Genomic DNA, 26,360 nt, shown 5'->3' on the forward strand with positions numbered 1-26,360 from the left:
CCAACTCTAGGGGCCGGTGCTCATCTCCGTTTCAAAGCCGAAGAGCCAGCCCTTGTCCAAGGACGTCTCCGTGGTCATGTGGCCGGCATGACTAGACGCCAAAGGCGCACGGAACGCTGTTACCTTCCCACCGGAGTGGTCCCTATTTTTCTACTTGCATTTTTACGTGCTTTTGAACTGCTAGGTTGGCAGAAGCTGGGACGAGTAACAGGCGCTCACTCTGCTACGCGGCACTCGGGATTCGACCCGCCAAACTGCCGACCTTCTGATCGACAAGCTCAGCGTCCTAACCCACTGAGCCATCGCGTCCCTTTTAATGAAAAAGTAGTCATCAGTAATTATAGCAATATAACAAGGCATCATATCTAGAATTTTTATTTTTTTTTATTAAAAAGTTTTAAAATACATTTTATCTTTAACAAACAACAAAAAAAAGAAAAAGAACCCCCCCAGCCCCCTTCCCTCCCACCCTCCCCAACCCTCCCCAACCCCACCCTCCCTTTCCCTTCCCCCCCACTTCCCAGAGCAGAATACAGGGTATAAAAATACAAACAATCATAATCTAGCTTACGCAAACAATCCTGAACTATATAAACTATCAAACTTTAACTCATATAGATAAACTCCAAACATATATATATACATCATATCAATAATTATTCAAAAACAAGATAATACTTTTCAATCTACCCAATAAAAACAATCACAAATAAAACATTTTATATCAATTGTCTAAAGCTGCTCTTCTTCCCAACTAAGGTTTAAATTCATATTATCCTGATATATTATACAAATTAAAATACCATAGATTACTTCCAAACTTAATTTTTTTTTATATAATCACGTCATTCTTATATTCTTATATTCTATTACCTACTCCAATATTGCCCATAAAAGTATTACAAATTAATTTCAATCACACATAAAACAATTTATATCAGTTTTATAAAACTATTCTTCTATCCAACTAAATTTTAACATACTAAAACCAAGTTTATACAACCTTTCCTTCTCCTAATGTATTATACAACTTAAAATACCATACATTACCTTCCAGGCTTAAAACTTTCCATCCAAATAACAAAGCATAACCTACAGAATATCAATAAACACTACTACAAATCTTCCCAATTAAATTTTCATAATCATCTTAAAACTAAAGCAACACAAAATATTATATAATTATTTTATAAGGGTGGAGTCTGAAAATATTATTTACTTATAAAGAAAAGTCACCATCTCTGGAATCTTTCAGTTAATATACAGTATATATTAATTTCATAGAACATATGGTTCATTAGCATATATGCAACATTAGATGTTTTATTTATGTGCTAAAAGTTGAAATGGTCATATTTTGTTTGACTACCAAAATCCAGAATGTTCTTGATGAATAATCCTTCATATAAAATGTTTAAATATTAGAAGGTTGGTTTTTCCCCTTACTTTTACATATAATATTCATTTAAACAAACAAAAATATTTTGATTGCAAAGTATATTCTTCCCTGCCACCTCTCTGTCCCCTGCTTGTATATTGCATGGAGAAAAGGTGAGGCAGCACAAAATAGATAGGTGATTATTCTCCTGCTTTTGCAGAGTGTCTTTTGCTCTCTAAGTATTCTCAAGACTTTTAGAACCTGGCCATTAACTCAGGGTCATTTTCCCTCCAGTAATTCCCAATGAAACTAAATTTGTCTTAGTCCTGGTTCAGTCTTTACCATGGAACAATTAACATTCTCTCTTGCTTTTTAATTTGTTAGCTTGACTCATGGCATACTGAATGATTTATAGACAACTGCATGAAATATAAACAATGTTAGCTCTATGTATTGAACAGAGCTTTGCATATTAAACATTTTACCAATTATGCAATTATAGGCTGTTTAAAATTCCATGTATTATTCATGAAATGAAAACTTCTGGCTATGATAATCTATAATTAAGCCTGGCTGAGTTTTTTGTTACTCACTTCTCATGCATCTAGAGATTTCCTTTTTTTGTCATCCAAATATTTAAACATCAACAGAAAGCACTAGTAATTTTGGCTCTTCGGTACTGAGATTTCAGGTAGAAGATGAGGTGATGATCTTTTGTGTATAAGTGATAATTCTTTTTTTTAAAAAAAGGCATTAAGGGCTCTTGATATACAAAATATTTCTTTAAGATAGAAGAATTTTAAATATTTTATAAATCATCTAATAAGCCAATAAAAGATAGGCATGTTTTTCTTCAATGAGATATCATAGAGAGCAGGTTCAAATACAAACTGAAAATTAGACTGAAATTAAAGTTTAGATAAGAATGTTGTGGAGTAAAAGATGTTCTGTTGTCTGTATAAGCTGAATAAATAAAAGCAAAGAATTAAATAAAGTAGTAATTTAGGTATGAATATTGCTAAAGATATATTTTAATTACATTTGGGAGTGGTTTCCCTGATGAGAGGGAGAATGTATCTCAGTAGATTACATTTCTTTAAATCTTAAAAGGTCTACTACAATTTTTATTATTAGTCCAAATGGGATTGGAGAAGAGGGAGGTAGGATATGGAGGCATAATACAGTGTGGAGCATGGGGTGAGGAGGAATAATTTAAATAATTGATATAATAATTAATATGTATTAACAATATAATTTATATATTGTAATAAATCATATTTGATTTTTTGACCTCCAAAAACTCAAAAGAAAATTTCCACAATTTTAGATTGATATAAATAGTATATTTTTTAAAAAAAATATTTAGATATTACTATTACTAAAAGTATTAACATTTTTATAAATAATTGGGGCCAACACATATAGCTCTTCATTCACATTCTTCTACAATGGAGACAAATTCCTTATGTGTCTAATCACACTTGGCCAAATAAAGAATTCTATTCTATTCTATTCAGTGGTGGGTTTCAGCCAGTTCGCACCACTTCGACAGAACTGTTAGCTATTTTTTTATTACCGAGGTCCAGAATGGACTTCCGGAAGTGGCATCCACACAGAGAACTGGTTGTTCACATATTTGAATCTCACCACTGATTCTATTCTATTCTATTCCATTCCATTCCATTCCATTCCATTCCATTCCACTCCACTCCACTCCACTCCACTCCACTCCACTCCACTCCATTCCATTCCATTCCATTCCATTCCATTTTATTCTATTCTATTCTATTCTATTCTATTCTATTCTATTCTATTCTATTCTATTCTATTCTATTCTATTCTATTCTATTCTATTCTATTATTCTATTCTATTCTATTCTATTCTATTCTATTCTATTCTATTCTGTTCTGTTCTGTTCTGTTCTGTTCTGTTCTGTTCTATTCTATTCTATTCTATTCTATTCTATTCTATTCTATTCTATTCTATTCGAATCAGTTTTTCTTTTCCTTTTCAGTAAAAGTCATTTACAAACTTCTCAATTCTATATAGTGCTTGCACTAGGCTAATATTGGACACTAAAGAGACTAAAAGTGATTCTGGTAGAATAAAACTGTGGCCTCCATGCTATATTGAACATAAATCTCTGCCAATATCAGGAGATAAGGAACTTCTATCTGGGAAAGTGAATGTTTTATCCAGCCTCAGTTATATGTATGTCTATTATTAGGTTTTGTTAATTAGGTTTATATTTTGTTTAAATTGATTTTTTAAAATTATTTTTATTGATGTCCACTGTATTAAATTAAAAAAATATGAGTTGGATAGCCTTATAAATTTCTTAAATACAAATAAATAAATATGAATATGCATATGCTTAAACTAGGTATTTGAAATAACAACAAAAATAGTTCTTACGGAGATGACTGGATTAATAATTACCATTCTCATTTATTCTAAATAATCTAATTGTGCTTTGTGTACCCTCTCCATTCAATCCCACCCATTCACTAATGCAACCTAATATATTTTTCTCCCATGGATTAGTTCAACCCACCCAAGCAGTTTGTAAGTATCATTTCTCCACCATAGCGGATTTCTACATCTCACAGGAGAAGTTCTCAAGCAGTTGTAAAATTTCTTTTCGGTTAAAAAGGTACTTATTGTCCTGGGTCTCTAGGAAGACCAGAGAACTCTGGGAACGGAGAAGATAGCAATCTCATTTTTCTGCTATGAAGTGGCTTATCTTGGCAGTAAAAACAAATTGGGTACCCTGCATCAGGGTATGACTGTTTTGGATAGAGTATAATGTTCACAGGGTTTGCCTTATCTTATTGTTATGTTCACATTTTCATTCTTTAATTTGTTTTGTGTATGAATCAAGGACGTTTGCTACAATGCTGTTTCTCTTACAGCTCTTGATATTTGGACTGACCTTGTTTCAACCAATTTACATTGGATGAGCCTTATGTTGTTGTGACAATCTTCTTCTTATTGTGCTTTCTTTAAAGTATTGCTTATAAATTGAATTTTTTTAGAACAAACCGCACCGCCTTTGTAGCATGTTTTGTATGGGTTTCATATAGACAGTCTTTCATACATATCTTTTGATGCCTTCACATCTAGAAACAATTATAAGTTAAAATATATGAAAACTACATAGCAGCACTGATCAGTATAATGACAATAAGAAAGCTACTGTTACTGCATTTTCAGTAAAACTTTTATTTGGGTATTTGTAAGAGAAAAAAACCCTAGAAACATAGAAAACTGATGTCAGAAAAAGACCTAGTTGGCTATCAAATCCTTCCTTTGTTTTCTTTGTTTTTTGTTTTCTTTTTAATTTATTTATTATTTTTAATTATTATTTTTATATTTTATATATTTTTGTTTTATTTTAGTTTATTTTGGATGATGGACATGTGTTTATCCCAAGCATGTTTAAACTCAGTTAGTGATGATTGACTCACTACCTCTGCTGGAAGTTGGTTCCAAGCTTCCACTACTTTTTCTGTGAAGTAATATTTTCTAACATTACTTTTGAACTTTCGTCCTGTCAGTTTCAGGTTATGTCCCCATGTTCTTGATTTTTACTTAATATTGAAAATACTGACTTTTAGAACCTTACTCACACCCTTTATATATTTAAAAGTGTCAGTCATGGGGCCCCCACCCTTTTCCCTTCTATCCTCCAGGCTGTACATATTCAGCTCCCTCAATCTCTCCTAACCCTAATCCTAACCCTAACCCTCAGATCTTGCACCATTTTTTTTTTATTGAAAAGTTTTAAAAATACAGTTTTCCTTTAAAAAACCCCCTTCCCCCTCCCTCCTCCCCTCCCTACCTCCCCCCTTCCCCCCCCTCCCCCCCTCCCTCCTCCCCCCCACCTCCCCCTAACCCCCCTCCCCCCCCCGGACTTCCCAGAGCTAAATACAAGGTATATATATATAAAAAAGCAATCATAAACAACCATATACTAACAACTATAAATTCTAAAATCCATCACTCTCTAACTTATATAGGATCAAACAAAACTTAGCATTATTAAATATATATAGAAGACAAAATAAAAAAAGAAAAAAGAAAACGAAAGAAGACTTATTCAAATGCTAGATAAAACTTCTTGACCCTATACTTATTCTGGATAAACTCAATCCATTTTCTCCATTCCATAATATAATGTTCTTGCGAGTAATCTTTCAAATAGGCCGAAATCTTCGCCATCTCTGCCAAGTCGGAAACCTTTAAAATCCACTCTTGTATAGTCGGCAGTTCCTCTTTCTTCCAATATTGACCTATCAAAAGTCTTGCTGCCGTAACTAAATTCAACATCAACTTAGAGTCCACAACTGTAGCGTCAACAATTATTCCCAACAAAAAAAATTGCGGACAAAACTTTATCCTCCGTTTAAAAATCTTCTGCATATTCCACCAGACTTTTATCCAAAAAGCCTTGACCTTTTTACATGTCCACCATATGTGAAAATATGTTGCCTCTTCATCACCACACCTCCAACATTTAGGCTGATAATTCAGATACATACTTGCAAGCTTTTTAGGATCTAGATGCCATCTATAAAACATTTTGTAAAAGTTCTCTCTTAAACTTTGAGCTTGAGTGAATTTTACATTCCTCACCCAGATCTTTTCCCACGTGTCCATTGTAATAACTTCCTGAATGTTTTGGGCCCATTTTATCATACAATCCTTAACAAGCTCTGTTTCTGAATCGATCTCTATCAATGCAAGATATATCCGTTTAATATGTGCTGGTCCTTGATTTCTAATTTGCTTTATCAAATTTTCATCAGTCGTTGCAAATCCATTTTTTTGGTCTTCTTTCCACCTGGCCTGTAACTGAATATATTGAAACCAAGTCTGAACAACCTTCTCTTCTCGCAAGAAACTATATGATTTCAAGCACCAAATATTCCTTTCCAAACTTAAAATTTCCTTGTAAGTAGTCTCATCATGTTTGAAACCAGCATGTATATTTTCTATTGCGTGTTTTGGGATTGCCCACAATGGTATCTTGCTGCTTAACTTATGTCTATACTTCTTCCAAACTCTCAGCAATGCCTGTCTTAAAATATGCATCCTAAACACAGTATCTACCTTCTTATCATACAACAAATATGCATGCCAGCCAAACAACAGATCATGGCCCTCAAGATTTAATAACCTCGATTGTGTCAAATTAATCCAATCACTTATTCCTACTAGTGCAGCAGCTTCATAATATAATTTAAAATTAGGCATTTTAAGGCCACCTCTCTCACGAGTATCCTGCATAATCTTAAGTTTAACTCGTGGCTTTTTCCCTGCCCACACAAATTTATTGATACCACGCTGCCATTCCTCCAAGTTAGAGTCTTTCTTAAGAATCGGTATCATTTGAAATAAGAATAAAAATTTGGGCAGGACATTCATTTTCACTGCTGCAATCCGTCCCAACAAAGACAATTGCAATTTTTCCCAACTCTCCAGTTCTTTTTGAATTTTCCCCCATAACTTTTCATAATTATTTTTATATAGCTTTGTATTAGAGGGCGACAAAATCACCCCCAAATATTTAACCCTTTTAACAATCTCAAATCCAGTTAATCCTTCTAGGAGAGCCTTCTGCGAAACTGTCATATTTCTAGCCAAAATTTTAGTTTTCTGTATATTTACTTTAAATCCAGAAACCTTCCCATATTGTGTTATTATCTCCATCAGGTCCACAACAGAGTTCTCTGGCTGGGTCACTGTAACAACCAGATCATCTGCAAATGCTCTCAATCTGTAATCCTGATCTCCAACTTGTATCCCCTTAATTTTTTCCGAATTCCGAATCTTAACCAATAATATCTCTAATGTTAATATAAATAACAAGGGCGATAGCGGACAGCCTTGCCTTGTGCCCTTCTCAATATTACATACTGTTGTCAAACTATTGTTAACTATAATTCGGGCAGTTTGTTTTTGGTATAATGCCCTAATCGGTTGTAAAAATTTTTCCCCAAAATCCATTTTGTCTAAAACTTTCAACAAAAATTGCCAGTTCAATTGATCAAAAGCCTTTTCAGCATCTAAAAAGATTAGCGCAGCAGAGATCTGGTTGTGCCTTTCCAAAAACTCTAACACATCAACTATATGTCTCACATTAGTTTTCATTTGTCTTCCACTAATAAACCCTGTTTGGTCCCCATGAATCACCTGTTGCAGAACCCTCATCAGTCTATTAGCCAAAACCTTAGCAAATATCTTATAATCTGTATTTAAAAGCGATATCGGTCTGTAATTTTTAACTAAAGTAGCATCCTGGTCTTCCTTCGGAATCAAAGAGATAAAAGCTGTTCTCCAAGACGGGGGCACCTTTCCCCCCCTCTGGATTGTCTGGAACAGTTCCTTTAACGGTTTTATCATCTCTAATTGTAAGTTTTTATAATAGGCCGCAGTCAAGCCATCAGTGCCTGGTGCTTTATCCACCTTCAGTTCCTTAATAGCTGTAAAAATTTCTTCTTCTGTAATCAGTTGGTTAATCCCCTCTTTTTGTACTTGCGTAAGAACCGGGATGCTAGCCTTCTCCAAATACGTAAGATCTTGCACCATTTTTGTTGTCTGTCTCTGGACTCACTCAATCTTATCAAAAAGCATGGTTGTATGAAATATGTTAACTGTATCATATAATTTGAATATTTCTATTTTATTTATGGTTGACTCATTATTTTCAAGCCATGTTTCTAAAAGGTTTTCTGTTTATTAATACTTCCTCCCCAAACCATATATATTATTAAATGCATGAATTAATCAAACAATAAACTCTAGAAAGTAAATCTATCAAGAGCCAGTAGGAAATTCAGCACTCCTTTGCTTCCAAAATATGAAAAATCACTTACCGTATACAGATTTATGTATTTATAGCTCATATATTTTTGTATAGCTATAGGTGTTTTGGGATTAAACAATGTTGAAGAACTGACATTTTAATGATGTTGCATTTCTTATTTTATTTCCTCTTTAAAATTATCTCAAGTGCTTAATACTGCTTCCTTTGTCTTACACTTGTTTAGTGTATGTCTGGCTTATAAACAAAGGAAATGCCAATAAAATTGCTACTATGATAAAATATCATAAAATATAATTTTCTAACATACTATTCCCAAAGTTCTAATATGTTGACAGAGATCTTTATTGGTTCTTTGATATGCTCACTATTGCCATAGCAACAAAAGTCTTTGATACCAAATTGTTCTTTGGGTGCAAGATAATGAAAAATAATTTTGTGATGAAGTAGATGTAGCTGAAAAAACCCTATAAGATGTAACTCTTCTTTTAAAAATTTAAAGCAAATTATAGCAATATATGATGCACTCTTGAATTTTAAATAAAAAAATCAACATTTTTTGCACTTAATACTTTAAATTAAGAATGATGAATCAAGAATCAAAGCACACACTATAATATTTGCTTTTTATTTCATTAAGTTAAAATTTTTGAATTAGAAATTTTGTTGACAATGGGTTATCATCTGTAATGAAGCACCTAACGCTTCTATAAAAACCAGTACAAATTTCTGTATTTGTATCCTGGATTTTAAAAGAAAGAATCCTTGTATCATGGTACCGAACCTGGACATCTTGACAGCTAATATTTCAAATTTTCCCAAAAGCATATGATTTTTTTTCATTCTTTTTCTAAAAACTGACTCACGCTTTGACATAAGTACCTTCAGCGATCCCAATAAGAAATACAGCAGTACTTAGTTTGTAAGTAATAATGTATGTATATGTTTATTATTGTTTCAGATCTATCCTTCTCCTGGGGGGTCGGCAGGTCAAAACTGACTCTCACTTTCACCTACAGGGACGGGTGGATGGAATGCAGGGGTGGGAGAACGGTATTCAAGTATCCGTCAACTTCCATGAGACATTGCTGTCATCTCAAGAACATTGAGCAGATGTACCGGCATGGCTGGCTGTTTCCCATAACAAAATGAACAGAAAAGATTGGTGGACGTTTTGGACTGTGGGTTGCCCAGAGGAAAAAGGGAGAATTAACTGTGCTTGCTTTGTGTGGGAAACCCAGAGCTGGTTTCGCTTCTGCTGTGCCAATGTGATTTATTCAGTAAAGTTTTGTACTCTTGGTAAAATAATAAATCTTTCTCTGGATTCGCCAACTGGACAGTTGACATTAAACCAGCTCTCCTTGTAACCGCCTACCTGGACTTCATCAGTTTTGTGACCCCGGCCCCGGAGGGTGCTTTATCGTGGCATACCGACTCGGAGGATGATTGGAGGAGGAGGAAGCTTGCACGAGCAGCCTGCCAGAGGGGCCAACTCCCTTGGTGAGTCAGCAAGAACTGACTGGCTGATGTGCCTATGGACCGCAGCCAAACAGAGGGGGAGGCAGAACAGCAGGCAGAGGCCGGCAGCACCGAGGAAGAGCCCCTTTTGGATGCAAGGGAGAGACGTAGAATATGTTATCAACAACAGCAGCAATTGTTGCAACGTCCCAAGAGGCGTGGCCGGGAGACATAGGGCCACACCCTACAGAGTATAAAAGGGGTGTGGCTGCACAGGACAGGCGTGGTGGACAATTTGTTGGCGTTTGAGTTTTGTAGCAAGTCTGCTTGTCCGTATCTAGGCTCTGAAGCTGCTGGCCATCTACCAAGAACCTGGGAACATTGCCCGGTAATTACCACATTGCTGTCTGATATAAACTTTGGAGAGAGTTAACTGTTAGAAGTCCAGTTTTCATTTGTTCAGGTTATGTTTGGCTTCTGTTGGACTTTTGAGCCTCTTTGAGGCTACTCAGTGGGAGAGGACAGAACAATCAGGAGGTTGGCAGCTTCAAGATGTTGGCAACCAACAAAGAAATAGATGGGGGAAAGAAGCCAGGGGAAGCCCCCTGTTGAGAAGTCATGGTGGTCGCTGAAGCCAAAGCCAGGATGCAAGTGGGTGGTGCATGCCACAACCAGAGAGCTGAGAAGCTGAACCAACAGCCCATGCTCAAGGAGAACAGAGCAACAGAATGACACTATCCAGGCTCTAAGGGCCAATGGGTGAGCCAAGTGAGGAAGGCAGCAGAAGCGGAAGTCAACTGATCCCCCCTGGAATTACAGTGACCCAGGGGAGCAGGTGGAAGGCCAGGCAAGCAGCCAAGTGGGATGACCCAATCAAGTGGAAGTTTCCAGCCGTGGGTTGCAGTCTGTCAATGGAGCAGCTGAGGGAGAAGTTCAGCAGCCTGGAAGTTCAGGGAACCACCTCATAGAGGGTAGCAATCATGGAAGTTGGGATGGGTACCATGAAACTGCTGCCTACCCCATCTCCCCCCATCAGCTGATGGAGCCCCTTGCCAAAGGATGGCAGCTCCCACCCCTGCCACCTCCCCACTGGTGTGGCAGAGGCTAGCACATGCATCCCCAATGGCAGCCAGGGTCCCTGCTCAGGCACCCCTGGCAGCAGTGAGGCTGCCACCTGGATATGTCTTGGTGAAAGAAGACCAACCACCCTCTCCCCCAGTGGTTCATTTTGATGGGCAACCTGACAACTTAGCCTATTTTCTGACACATGTCTGGAATTATATGGAGTGCCATGAAGCGATGTACCTGGATGAGCATGCCCAGATCAATGTAGTTACATCTAACCTAAAAGTGATGCTGCAGGGTGGCTGGTGTCTCTCCATGAGGAGGGAGCTCCAGAGCTGCAGGACCTGAATGCCTTCATGCAGGCATTGTGAGATAGATTTGATGACCCCCACAACAGCCTGGCTAGCAGAGATCTGCATCTACTCCCTATGGGAGGGCAAGTGGCCAGTGTCACAGTACATCCAAGACTTTCACAGTCTGGTGGCTCACCCTAGAGATTGGCCCAAGTGCATGCTGATTTACCAATTCTGGGAGGAACCGAACAAGGAGCTGTATCACAACTACCTACCCCAGGGAGTGCCTCATGATAGAGCATGGTACCAGCTGGCCATGAAAGTGGAGCTTGACTTGATGGAGTACCAGGAACATATTGTGCATGAGAACTGGCCCCACTGAATGCCTGAGAGACAGCCGGAGTCCCATGGAGGAAAACGGGGTGTACTGCCTGCCCCAGAGGTGAGATTCCATGTGCTTCCAAAGTGGGAAGTGAAGGGGATGGAACAAGCCTGGCTTGATCTTCTATGAGAGCGACAGTGAAAGGGGAAGATGACCCAATGGTAAGTGGCACCATCAATCCTTATGATGACCTAGGTGGAGATTTTTGTGCCCTCCTTAGGAGTAAGGGGATTACTGCCTTATTGGACTCAGGATGCTCTCTGTGCTTAATTAGCCTTCAGACAGTGGAGAAACTAGGACTGAGACTGAGGAAATTAAAGCAGTCCATGGGGGTCTCTCAGTTGGATCCCTTACAGGAGGGGAACCAGCAACTTGCCTATTGGAGCCAGTGAACCTCAAGGCTGGGACCCTTGTAGAGATTATTAATTTTATTGTGGCTCCTGAGAAGACCAAAACCATGGTCTTAGGACTAGCCTGGTTGAGAAAATGGAATCTGTCAATAGATTGGGACAGCAACAAGTGGAGAATGAGAAAGAAAGTAGTTAGCCGGCAGGAATCAGTGAAAGTGCCTAACTCTAGCCTTGAGCCTGTGGTTAAAAAAGTGAAAGTGGAGTCAATGAATACACTAAAGGAAAGTGAGGAATTAAAGCCTTGTTCTGAATGAATACTGTGACTTAGCAGAGGTGTTTAGTGAGAGGGAATCGAACATGATCCCACCCCATTACCTCACAGACTGTCCCATTGAAATCTTACCAGGGGCTAAATTGTTCAAGCTGAAGATGTATTCCATGACACTGAAGGAGATGGAAGAACTTCAGGAGTTTATAAACAAGAACTTAGCCAGGGGATTTATCCAGCCGGTGAAGTCAAGAATGGCTGCTCCTGTGCTTTTCAAGGAGAAGAAAGATGTTCTCACAGACTGTATGTGGATTACCATGGACTGAACTATGTGTGGAAAATGTATACCCCATCCCCTTCATGAGGGACATGCTGGGTTACCTATCCAAAGGGAAAATTTTCACCAAACTGGATTTGAGGGAGGCATAATACCAAGTGAGAATTAAGGAGGGGGATGAATGGAAAACTGCATTCAACTGTTTTTGGGGTTGCTACTAATTTTGGGTGATGCTGTTTGGGCTACAAGGGACACCAGCAGTATTTATGCAGCTGATAAATGAAGTCCTGCATGAACGCCTGTATAAAGGGATGCTGGTGTACTCAGATGACATTCTAATTTATACTAAGCCCATAGAAGAGCATATGAGCACGTGAGCTAGTGAGTGCAGTGCTTGAGAAGTTGTGAAAAACCCAGTTGTATTCGAAGCTGTCTAATGTGACTTTCACAAGACCAGCCTAGATTACTTTGGGTATTGCATTTCTAAGGATGGGGTGGAGATGGACCAAGGTAAGGTGTAGGCAATCCTGGAGTGGGAGGCCCCTCAGACCAGGAGGCAGCAGCAGAGCTTCCTAGGGTTCACAAACTTTTTTTGGTAATTCATCCCCACTTTTGCCCAGATAGCCTTGCCCATCAGCAACCTGCTCAAGACAGTGGGAGGGGTGAAACCCAAACTGAGTCAGCCACTAAATTGGTCCATCAAATGCCAAGTGGATTTCGAAAAACTGAAGCACCTCTTTGCTGCAGAGTTTAGAAAATAAATTGCAATTGATAAAATTACCCTTGCACATAAAGCTCCATGCAATTTCATGAAAATACACAGAATCCAGCAAAATATTATTAAAAAGGTTTTTGTAGAATTTTATTCAAAACTATATGCTAGGGATACAATTCAAGGTTTAGGTATAGATAGATATTTACAAGAAGTGAATACTCCTATACTTACACAAGAGCAAAGGGAAGAGATGAATCAATTAATAACTGCTGAAGAAATTATTTTAGCAATTAAACAATTAAAAGTGGGTAAAGCACCTGGAACAGATGGTTTGACAGCTATTTATTATAAAAACCTACAATTAGAAATGGTGGAACCTTTAAAGGAGTTATTTAGAACAATTCAATCTGGAGGAGAAGTGCCTCCATCCTGGAAAACAGCTTTTATAATGTTGATTCCAAAGGAAGATCAAGACCTTACTCAATCTAAAAATTACAGACCAATATCGCTTTTAAATATTGATTATAAGATATTTGCAAAAATTTTAGCAAACAGATTAATGCAGGTTTTGCAGCAAATGATTCATAGTGACCAAACAGGATTCATAAGTGGTAGACAAATGAAATATAATGTGAGACATATTGTAAATTTAATATAATATTTGGAAAGAAATAATCAAGTTCCCGCAGTGCTGATTTTTTTTGGACGCCGAAAAGGCATTTGATCAATTGAATTGGCAATTTTTATTAAAAGTATTAGAGAAGATGGAGTTTGGGGATAAGTTTTTACAACCTATTAGGGCAATCTATCAGAAACAAACAGCTCAAATTAATGGTAGTTTAACAGAAGCTTGCAAAATTGAAAAAGGTACAAGACAGGGATGTCCGTTGTCACCATTGCTATTTGTTTTAACATTGGAAATATTATTGATTAAGATACGTGATTCAAAAAAAATAAAGGGAATTAAAATAAAACATCAAGATTATAGATTAAGAGCATTTGCAGACGACTTGGTTATTACATTAAGTCAACCAACTCAATCGGTTATAGATTTAATGGAGATAATTTTGCAATATGGATAAGTTTCTGGATTTAAGATAAATAGGCAAAAAACTAAAATATTGTCTAAAAATATGACTATAGAACTAAAGGAATTCTTAGAAAAACTAACGGGATTTGAAATAGTTAAAAAGATTAAATATTTGGGGGTATATATTACAGCTTCAAATGTGAAATTATATAAAAATAATTATGAATTTTTATGGCTAAAAACACAAAAAGAGTTAGACAGTTGGAGAAAATTACAATTGTCTTTATTGGGAAGAATTGCAGCAGTGAAAATGAATGTTTTACCAAAATTTTTATTTTTGTTTCAAATGATACCTATACTTAAAAAAGATTCAAATTTGGAGGAATGGCAGAAAGGTATTAATAAATTTATTTGGGCAGGGAAAAGACCGAGAGTAAAACTTAAGATAATGCGTGAAAGAGGTGGTCTTAAAATGCCCAATTTTAAATTATATTATGATGCTGCGGCTTTATCGACAATTAGTAATTGGTTCAATTTAACAGAAGGAAGAATATTGAATATTGAGGGATATGATTTATTATATGGCTGGCATGCATATTTATTGTATGATAAAAAGGTGGATAATGTTTTTAAGACACATATATTAAGGTATGCCCTGTTGCGAGTCTGGAAAAAATATCAATATAAGTTAAATTATAAAATACCAATTTGGGCAATACCTAAACATGCGATAGAAAATATAAGTTTGGGATTCAAACATGATGTGATTACATATAAAGAAATTCTTAGATTGGAAAGGAATGTATGGCCACTAAAGCCATTCAATATTTTAAAAGAAGAAAAGATAGTACAAACTTGGTTTCAGTATGGGCAGATACAAGCTAGATGGAAAGAAGATTGGAAAATTGGTATTTCAACAACTGATGAAAATTTGGTAAAACAAATTAGAGATCAAAGTTAAGCGCATATAAGAAGGATATATAATGCATTGATAGAAATAGATTCAGAAATGGAACTTGTTAAAGACTGTATGATAAAATGGGCCCAGAATATTCAGGAGCCAATAATGATGGATACTTGGGAAAAAATCTGGGTCAGAAATGTAAAATTTACACAGGCACAAAATTTAAGAGAGAACTTTTATAAAATGTTTTATAGATGGCATTTAGATTCCAAAAAATTAGCATGTATGTATCCAAATTATCAACCTAAATGTTGGAGGTGCGGTTGTGACGATGCAACGTACTATCATATATGGTGGACTTGCAAAAAAGTTTAAGCTTTTTGGATAAAAATTTGGTGGAATATGCAGAAGATATTTAAGAAAAAGATAAGGTTTTCTCCGCAGTTATTTCTGTTGGGTATTATTACAGATTGTACTGTTATAGAAATTAAATTGATGTTGAATTTAATAACGGCAGCAAGACTTTTGGTATCACAATATTGGAAGAAGGAGGATCTGCCTACTATAGAAGAGTGGACTCTAAAAGTTTCAAACCTAGCAGAAATAGCAAAAATTTCAGCATATTTGAAAGATCACTCGCAACAAAGATACATTTCGGAATGGAGAAGATGGATTGATTACATTCAGAATAAATATGGGACTAAAAAGTTTCATTTAGCATATGAATGAGTATTAGAATTTAACAAGATGTATTTTTATTTAGTTATGTCTAATGGGAGTTAAAGTGCGTTAGGATTTTAAGTGTATTTATAGATAGTTAGCATATTCTAGTTTAAGTTTGTTAGAGGCAATACCCTGTATTCAGCTCTGGGAAGTCAGGGGGGAGGGGGAGGGAAGGGTGGGCTCTATGGGGAGGTGGGGGGAAGTTGGGGGGGAGGGGGAGGGAAGGGGGGTTAAAATGTACTGTAAAACTTTTCAATAAAAAATAAAGAATCCAGCTAGATCAGAAACATTAGACTAAGGATCTGCTTTGCATCACATTTTTAACATGGCCTAGCTTTATGTCAGCGAGGTGGTACTATATGTGTTCTTGTCCAGTAGGTAATTGTTATACTTTATTTGTGTATACATTTCTTTGAGCAGAAATATATGTTAAGGTAATGTGGACTGGGATCTCTATTAAAACTGAGAAGAAATTATATTTCTTTCCTTATTTTTTCATTTTATCACATAGACAAATGTTAAAACATCCAGTGTATGATTTTTGAAGAGAGAGAAATGGAGAATTATTAATTTTATAAATGTTAATGTTAAATAAAAGATGTCTACAGGAAAATGTGTACATTTGTATGTGTTGAAACATAGACATCCTCTATTTATTTTGTGGTATTGATATATCTCTACATTTTGTGATGTCATTTTCCAACACCAGCTTTAGCAAACCTTCTTTCCCTTTTTCAATTTTTAAGTAAAGACATCACTATATTGTTAAATAATTTTTCAATTTTTTTGGATTGCTGCTTGCAATATGCTAATGCCATAATATCATCTGTTTGTTTGTTTTTTCTACAGAAAATTTGACAAGTCACTGGAGAAATGGAGAAATTTCCATCACGATATGAAGAATTTTAACTTCTGGCTAGCTGAAGCAGAACAAACTTTAGCTAAAATAAGAGTAGAATCTGATGATCCAAATGTTTCTAAAAGGAAGCAATACATCCAGGTATGCATTGCTTATATTTTTATTGTACAAATGCTGATATCTATATGTACTTTTAATGTATGTATGTATGTATGTATGTATGTATGTATGTATGTATGTGTGTGTGTGTATGTATGAGTGTGTGTCTATAGATAGAGATAATATACATACAGACATAGATATGTGGAAAGGTTTGGTTGGGATAGATCGTTCTGGAGAAAGTCTGCCTATATAGATAAGAGTCAACATTGAATTGATGGAGGAATTATGTGTATGTTGCACATTGCACATATTTTCAATTTAGCTTCATCATTAATTCAGAATCCACAGTTCCAAAATGTTGCTGTTTATTTGTAATATTTTTCTTTGATTCCAACAAGAAAATGAGAATGTGAAAATCTTGAGCTTCATTTTCATGGATTGGATCTTGACCACATATGGTTTCACAAATGGATAGACCTTTTGCATGAATGCTCTGCTTTTGATATGTATCAGGAAAAAAATAAGTCAGAGCTTACTTCTCAGTGGACCAAATGCCAGTAAGGGAAAATGGCACATATTTCAGCATTTAAAAAAACAATACAAGCAAATACATAAATCATACGAACCTGGCCACAAGTTTCTTTTGTTTTATAGTTATTTATATTGTTATTTTAATATTAAATTTTGGTTGCCATCCAGAGTTTGATGAAAAGGGTACCATATAATTTTAAGTAACTAGGCTTTTTTTTTCTTAGTTTCATTCTGAATGACTTGCAGCATTAAAGCAGTAAAACTAATTTATTGAAAAAGCAGGTGTTATTTGCATATAGGTAATTCATCACTATATTAATGTGAAATGTATCCTTATTTGATGAATCACATTTTAATGCAAAATGAACGAACAAGCCTTCTGAGCGCAAGAATGCAGCATCTACAAGAATATATTGCAACTGTCTGATTTTGAATAATTAGCCATAATACTCCCAAGCATTATAGCCATAGTTGTTTTCATTACTTTCAGTGTCACAATGCTTTTTTTTTTTATTTTAATTCCATTTATATCCCGCCCTTCTCCGAAGACTCAGGGCGGCTTACAAGCTTAGCAGTAGCCTTCATTCTATGTATATACCTGCTTATTAGGGCTTTCATACACCCTCCAAGCGGCATTATTACAAAGTCAGCTTAATTGCCCCCAACAATCTGGGTCATAATAATTTCAGGGTGGTAGTTTTGATGATTGTTGTTCACGATAGCAATTCTACTCCTGAAATGAAATGCAGGATAACTTTGGGCTGCACTGCACTGGTGGTTAACATAAGTAAGATCTGGATGTGCAAAGATATTGATATAAATACAAAAAACAGGCTAGTTAGAGCAATAGTCTTCCCTGTAATGATGTATGGGTGTAAAAGGTGGACGCTAAGAATGACTGATTGGAAAAAAAATTGATGGCTTTGAACTGTGCTGCTGGTGTAAATTATTGTGTATACCATGGACAGCCAGAGTAACTAACAGAGAAGTGTCAAATCGTATAAAACCAGACAGATCACTGGAAGCTAAAATCAGACTATGACTGATTTACTTTGGCCATGTTATGCATGTAAATTCATTGGAGAAGGCAATGATGCTAGGAATGGTTAGTGGACAAAGAGGAAAGGGCAAGCAAAGAACACAGTGGCTTAATAGCATCAAATTTTATGCAAAGTTGAACCTACAACAATTGAAAGAAGCTGTGCTTGACAGGGTAACATTGGGAGTCAGACCAAGAGTCAGACATGACTAAATTGTTAAAAATAACAAACAACAACAGTGATGATGAAATATTTGATTAATTATAATAAAACTTATAATCATATTTTATTTAATCAAAGTATATAGAATCTTTGTTGTTGTAGCTCATATCTGGCTATATTGGTTTAATGACACAGTATGTTAGGAAAAGGAAACTTATGTGAATGATAATGCATGCTGGAGCATTAAAACTGAATTTATTAAAAAAAAATCCTTTACTTTCCAGTATATAATAACCTAATTCCCTGCTCAGTTTCTATCATTGCATTGTTACACATATTTTATTTTATACAGCTGTATATGCATTAATTTCAAATGATGAAAAAAACATCCTTAGCATTACTCGTAAACATTTTTTGGTTATATGATCAACAGATGAATTGGGCGAATGATAGATGCTTGATTTTATATGCTCTGACATTCAAACACACTGATGGTGCTTTAATCCTCTAAAGTGTTCTTACATTGATGTCAGTAAAATAATATTTAATGGACATATTATAAATTGTTTGTTATATTTGAGCAGTAGCATTGTGTAATTTTGTTATATAAATGCTTATTCTTCTGTAACCTTTAGAAAGAAAACATGTTTTAGAATACTTCTATTACCTTTTTTTAAATATTTATAGGACAATACCCTTCTGTTTTAAGTTTTATTTTCTTAGACAAATATATTTTAGATTTCATGGTGAAAGTTACAGAAATGTGGAGAACATAAATTTGGCATTATAATGTTACAATAAAAAGTGACTTAAAATATATCAGTATGCTTTGTCATAATAAACTAAAACTAACATTACGCAAATGGACTTCTGCTGACAATTTTCCTCCAGGTTCACTGCTTTGCCACCTGCTTTGTAATGTTGCTACTCACTGAAATATTCTTTATTTTTTATCACTTAACACGGAGACACGAGTTTTCAGCTCACAAGGGTTGTATTCTATGGGGGAGCAGGGTCATTGTCCCCACTTCATTGAGAGACAGGGTATTGCAATCACTTCATGAGTGACATCCGGGCATTGTCTGGATGAAGGCATTGGCATGAAGCTACTTATGCAGCTACTTCTGCAGCTACAACCCCTGCGTGGAGGGGAAACAGGCAAATCCTGAATAGAAAAAATGCAAGCCGCTGGAGCCAGATCTGGCTCAATCTGAGGCAATGGTAACCAGCTGAGGCCATCTGCATGGCCCATGTCTTTGCTGGGTTTGTGGATCAGCCTGAAGCTGTAGGCCGATAAGGAGATGGACCATCTTAACATCCTAGGGGACAAGATGTTGGGTGTCTGTCTGTCAGTAGTGAATAACCCCAATAGTGGTTTATGGTCTGTGAAGATTGTGAAGTCCCTGCCATACAAATAGTTGTGGAATTTTTTTACCCCAGCTACAATGGCCAATGCCTCTTTATAGATTTGTGCATAATTACGCTCTGCAGAGGACAATGTCCTCGAGTAATAAGCAATTGGGACTTGAGTCCCATCGCTCTCCAAATGGCTTAAAACAGCCCCCACCCTTTATGGGGATGTGTCACACACAAGACACACCAGCAAAGACTCTTTAAAGTGGGTGATCACTGAACTGGAAGACAGTAGGGCTTTCAATGCCTTAAAACTACTTTCATGTACCTTGGTCTATTTCCAAGCAGTATTTTTATCCAAGAGCCGTTGTAATGGCTGCCACTGCGGCCTTGTTAGGAAGGAACACATGGTAAAAATTTAAGAGGCCTAGCAATGCCTGAAGCTCTCCTTTTGTCCTAAGTGCCAGCTGAATGGCTTTCTGCTTGGACTCAGCAGGGTGGATGCCATCGGCATCGATACGGAAACCCAAGAACTCAGTTGAAGGGACTCCTATACTTCACTTGTTTTTCTTAAGTTTAAGGCCCGCTTCACGGAGCTGTTGAAGGACGGCTTTGAGCCTCCTTGCAAGCACATCAGTGGACTCACCGGCAATGAGCACATCATCGAAATAGGGGCAGACCCCCGGAATGCCCTTGAACGTACACTCCACAATGCTTTGAAAAATGCCAGGGGCTACACTAACCCCGAATTGGAGGAGTTTTACTTTAAAAGCCCCTCTAGTCTATGCCACAGCTGTGGCCTCGTCCACAGGAAGCTGTTGGTAGGCCTGTGCCAAATCTAACTTTGTGAAAACTGTACCCCTTTGTAGTGATGCCAGAATGTGGCTCACTACTGGCACCGGGTACGTGTGCTGTTTAAGTGCACAATTAATTGTGCACTTGTAATCAGCACAAATCCTGACCTCTCCACTGGCTTTTAGTGGTGTGATAATTGGGGTTTCCCATTCACCCCCATCTACAGGCTGTAGTACCCCCTGTTCGACTAGCTTATCCAATGCAGTATCTATCTTGTGTTTAAGAGCAAATGGCACTCTACAAGGCTTAATCCTGACAGGCATTATAGTAGGGTCGAGTTTAAATGATATTGGTGGGCCTTCTTAAGTTCCTAGGCTTGGGTCAAACACATCTGCGAACTCCTCGCATACTGTCACTAAACTCGTGGCTTGTATCCAGTTGATACCGGTGACTTGCATACCTAATGCATCAAACCAATCGAGCCCTATCAGGCTCCTTCACTGACCCCCTACTATGACAATGTCCAGGTGCCCAGAAAACCCCTTGAATTTGACGGCCAATGTGGCCTCACCCTTGACTGCAACCTTAGCTTTCTGGAAGTCAGTCAGTATGATGTCAGATGGCCTAAGCTTGGCCCATCTCTTGCTGCGATCGCAGATGAACTTGAATGTTTCAAGTGATATAATGGACACGGCTGACCCTGCGTCTAGTTCCATTTTGCAAGGGACCCCTTGCAGCTTGACCTGATGTCAAAATTTCGGCGAGCTCCCATGCGGTAAACGCTTCTGCAGCTGGAACAAAACCCTACGCTAAATTGCCCTGGGGCCTCAGTACCTCTCCTGATCGGAACGTCCAATTGGCGGTCCTTCTGGTGACCTTTGCAGATGGACGTGATATGGCTGGTCTTCCTGCAGGTCTGGCACATGGCTGTCCAGAACCTGCAGTCCATGCATTGGTGGCGGCCACCACAACCCGGGCACCTAAGGAAGGGACCTGCCTTGTAAGTTGTCCCATGTTGATTGTTGCTGCGACGTGGCTGGTCGTCATGCCTTTGAAGCTTGTCCACTTCATGGCTGCTGTCAGAGTCTTCCGCGTGTTCGGCGTCCTCATGGTGGATGGCCTCCTCGTGCTGCATGCTTTTGGCAGGCTACATGGCTTTTATGGCCCCGCCGGTGGCTTCATCCACCATGATCTCTTTTAACACATCTGGGAATGATAAAGTCTCTTTGGCGAAGAGCTTCTGTTGCAGGTCTCGATTTTGGAGGCCACAAACAAGCCGGTCCCGAAGTCTCTCTTCTACATTGGAGAACTGGCACAGGGGTGCAGCCTGCCTCAAAGCCACAATAAATTCGGAAGCTGATTCACCCGGCTGCTGGACCCTCTGTTCTAATGCATGCCGCCAAGCTATTACTGAGAGCTTGGGCTGGAAATGGTCACTGAGTCATTTCTTCAAGTCCGTGAATGTTACGGACTCCAGCGGTGTTGGAGCAAACAAATTCTCTGTGATGTTGAATGTGGCTGGGCTGCAAACACACAGGAGCATTGCAGCCTTCAGGCCATCTTCAACAACTTGATTGCTGCAGAGATAGTTCTCGACCCTGGATACATACGAAGACCATCTTTCTGGGTGAGTTAGGTCAAATTCTTCTAGCTTTCCGACTTTCGCCATGTCGGTGAAGTCTTCATGGCTGCGCTCATCTTCATGTCCCGCTCCTCCGTAGGCCCAGGGACTGGTCTGCAGTGCTCGTGGTCACTAGTGTGGCTTTGCTAGACCAATATTCTTGAATTTATATCTACTAATTACTAAAAAAGTAACAATTTAGCATAGTAATAGTCTATGAGCTTAAGAATGTTCTATAATTCAACAGAACCAATTTCTCTTTCCTTTATCTTTTGGTGCAAAATAGGAAGAATATCTGCCTATTTTGCTGCAGAATAGTGCTATTTCTCCTAAGCTTTATTAAAATTTAAGAAATAATCTATAAGTTATTTCAGCCAAGAATATTATCTAATCATGAAAGATGTTCAAGCAATTGATTTTACTGTGAAAGTTAAGCGTATTTTTATTTTTTAGGTTGCCTCACTGAAATCGATAAGGTTAAAAACTTTGATGTAATCATGCTTCTGAATTAATATTATTAATGGTGGTGATCATGATGATGATTGCAGTAATGATTTTAATCATTCTCCTAACCAGACTTAGAATAAATTCTAAATATTATTGATAATTAAGGATTATACCTTTAGAATAGCAACACAAGGGGTTTTTTTAGGAATATATTTCTGTTAAATTGAAAGCTAACATCTGCCTCAACATTCCACTGTATAGCAGAAGCTTAAAATTGACTTCTATAAACAAGCTAATGTTGTTCTTCTAGTGATACATTATACAAAATTCCAAGACCATTTATGGCAATTAAATATTCCATTGAGATTTGTATTTGTGTTATCATGGCAGAAATGATCCATGATCTGTTTGTGGCTTCTGATGCCTCAGAAGCCACAAACTTTATAATCCCTTCCAATCCCACACAGACATTTTAAATAAGTTATTTTTAAACATATTTGACAATGACATAATTGTCAAGCCCTGCCGGCTTGCCGCCCGCTCGGGCCTCGACAACGCCTCCGCCGACATGGGGAAGCGGCCCCTCCCTCCCCCGGCAGACCGCCGTCTCCTGCACTTGCCTGCCGTCCCCAACCGCAACAGCTGACTCCCGACCAGCAGACATCCATGCTGGCCGCGTCCGGGCCCGGCGGCCACGTGTCACCGAAGCGACCGGCGTCGGAGCCGCCAGCCCCGCCCAACCCCAGCCGGAGGACGCGACGTCGGCCTCCCGCCGGCCATCTGATGGGCGTGGCTTCGCCCGGCCGATGCGGGAAATGCCGGGTCTCTGCCGCACAGCTGACCGGCGCGCCCGCTACCAGGCGGCCGACGGATGCCCGCTCACCTCGCCGATGAGGGCGGCTGCAGGCGCCTGCCGGGCTGGTGGGCGCGTCTGCTCTGGCTCTTCCGACGCCTCGGCGGCGGGACCCAGAACTGCGGACTGCGCCTGCGCTCGGGCCCCGGGAACACCGCCGTCCATCCGCCTGCCGCCCGGCGGGCTCTACACCAACAGAACGCCCTGCAGGAATGCGACCGCAGCCTGAGCCGAGACGGGTAGGAGCCGACGGAGAACTGGCCGGATGGTCAGACCTGCCACAGGCAGCCACGGACGGGGGTGCGGCCGTACCCACGCTGCCTCCCTCTCTCGCTGGGCGCTCGGACGGACCCGGGGGGGACCCTGCAGTTGCAAAGCCAGAATGGACAGGGGCGCATATGGGGGCGGAAGGACAGGCCTTACCTGGGAGGGGGCCCGGCGGGCCGCAGCAATGCACGCGGTGGGTGGTGGCTGTGCAGGGTGATGGGTGGGGCTTTTATGGGGAGGCGGGCGGATGCTGGTTTGCTTTGAAGGGTTGGGGTTAGGGTGTAGCAGCACGATAAAAGAGCGTTGAGGCTGGATGCCTCAACGCTGACTTTACCGCGGTTTGGTCTGTGTGAGAAATAAACCAGGTCACCCGTACTTTTGGAGTGCTTGTGATTCTTCGCAGAGGATGTCGTGACAGTAAGTCAGTGTTTTTCTGGGATTCCTTCTGTTGTTACCCACGCTTTGGGCATGGCAGAGGATCCACAGGGGCTTGCTTTGGCAGCCGATGGGGACGGGGCCGTGGGGGATGCGGTATCACCTGACCCAGTTGCGGAAGAGGGGCCGGTGGTGCAGCCGAAGACAAAGGGAGTTGTGGCCACGGCCGCTGGCAGCGAAGACAGGGAGGAAGGCCCTCTGGCTCGCAGCGGGGAGTGGTAGTACAGTCCTGCACTGGAGCACGTGGACCTGGCCCGTGGAGAGATCCGTTCAGGGGCCTCGGTGACGGCCTGGAGAGAGCGACGGCTGACGGAGGAGGAAGGCGAGGAGTGGAGTTACTCCACGGCTCCAGGGGCCTATACATTGGATGTGTTGCGGGACCGTTTTGGGGAGTTTGGGTGTCAGGAACCCACGCCTTGGTCGCCTTCGGGACCGGGCTGCGAAACATGGCGGTGGTCGCTGCAGAGGCTGACGCCTGGCCAGTCGGGCCAGCCCGGTTTCCGCTTGGCGAGTCCAAGGTTCCGGGGCCCGCCATCACAGCCGACGGCTACAGGAACTGTTCGAGCCAAACGACCAACCCCTGAGGTGCGGCGACTGCCAACCCCTCTCCGTTTCCAGCAGGTGGATGGGTCCCTTCTGGGGGGGGCCCGGTAACCCGGGTGATGAGCCCTATCCGTTTGGAGATGGGGACCCATTGGGAGACGATGCGGTTCCTTGTCGTTCCATCTATGACGGAGGCGGTGATCCTGGGGCTGACGTGGCTCGACAAGTGGGGTCCTACGATATGGTGGGAAGGGGGCTGTCGACATCTGCGGTTGGGGACAGGGCCACAACTGCCACCACACGCATATGTAGGTCCCTCTGGTCAGCCAGGGAGCGAGAAAGTCCAAGGGGCAGAAGGGGTGGGGGAAGCCCGCTTTCCACAGGCATACGCCGACCTGGCTGAGGTGTTTGACGAGAGGGAGTGTGATGCTCTGCCTCCCCACCGAGCAACAGACTGTGCCATCGAGCTTTAGCCGGGCGTCAAGCTGCCAAAACCGCGCATGTACGCCCTGACACCCCGCGAGATGCAGGAATTGCGGCGTTATATTGATAAGAATCTCGCGAGGAAGTTCATTCAACCTGCCCGGTCCAGGATGGCAGGGCCGATACTATTCCGAGAAAAGAAGGATGGCACGCTTCGACTGTGTGTCGACTTTCGTGGAGTCAACGCGGTCTGCGTGGAGCACTTGTATCCGCTGCCCCTCATGAAGGACCTCCTGGCACATCTGTCGACGGGCCGCATCTTCACAAGATTGGATTTACGGGAGGCGTATTACCGGGTGAGGATCAGAGCCGGGGACGAGTGGAAGACGGCGTTCAACTGTCCATTGGGCAGCTTCCAGTTCCGGGTTATGCCGTTCGGACTCCAGGGGGCCCCAGCCGTCTTTATGCAGCTGATAAATCAGGTGCTTCACAAGCACCTGTATCGAGGGGTGCTAGTTTACCTGGACGACATGTTGATTTATTCCAAGACCATGGAGGAGCACGTCACCCTTGTGCGCCAGGTGCTACGGAAGCTGCTGGCTGCCCGTCTCTACGTGAAACTCACAAAGTGTGAGTTTCACAAGACGAGGCTGGATTACCTGGGGTATCGGGTCTCCGCAAGTGGCATAGAGATGGACCCTCATAAAGTGGAAGCCGTACAGCAATGGCAAGCGCCGCGGACACGACGACAGCTGCAAAGTTTCCTGGGGTTTGCGAACTTCTATCGCCAGTTCATCCCGGGCTTTGCGGCGATAGCCCTGCCGCTGACGGACTTGCTGCGGACGCGGCAGACTGGGGAGAAGCCACGTCCAGGGCTGAAGTTGGCATGGACCACCACGTGCCAACAGGCGTTCGAGTCCCTGAAAGCCCTGTTCGCTAAGGAACCGGTGTTGGCACACCCCGATCCAGACCGACCATACGTGGTCCAAGTCGATGCCAGCGGCGTCGCGGTAGGGGCTGTACTGTTGCAACGGAACATGGAGGGCGCGCTGCAACCATGTGCCTACTCATCCAAAAACCTGTCATCCACGGAGCGCGCATGGGCGATCTGGGAAAAGGAGGCGTTCGCTGTGCGCACGGCCTTGGAGACGTGGCGTCATCTATTGGAGGGGGCTGCCCACCCCTTCAAGGTCTGGACGGACCACGGGGAAGCCGACTGTCAAGCCCCACCAGCCTGCCGCCCGCTCGGGCCTCGACAA

At 40.5% G+C, this 26,360-nt stretch overlaps 1 protein-coding gene across 7 annotated transcripts in view; it reads left to right on the top strand.

Annotated features, from left to right (window-relative positions):
• DMD (dystrophin) overlaps positions 1–26,360 on the top strand; it is a 931,439-nt gene that overhangs the window by 502,866 nt on the left and 402,213 nt on the right. For all 7 annotated transcript variants that reach the window (XR_014026476.1, XM_081327957.1, XM_081327955.1 and 4 more), the window contains one exon: positions 16,520–16,670. Coding sequence is in view for 6 of the 7 variants with exons in the window: in XM_081327957.1 (XP_081184083.1) it covers positions 16,520–16,670 (151 nt within the window). In the remaining variant the exon portion in view is untranslated. The remainder of the gene's footprint in view (positions 1–16,519; positions 16,671–26,360) is intronic.

The sequence above is a fragment of the Vipera berus genome (genome assembly GCF_964194415.1).
Source record: "Vipera berus genome assembly, chromosome: 4".
NCBI classification, from domain to species: domain Eukaryota; kingdom Metazoa; phylum Chordata; class Lepidosauria; order Squamata; family Viperidae; genus Vipera; species Vipera berus.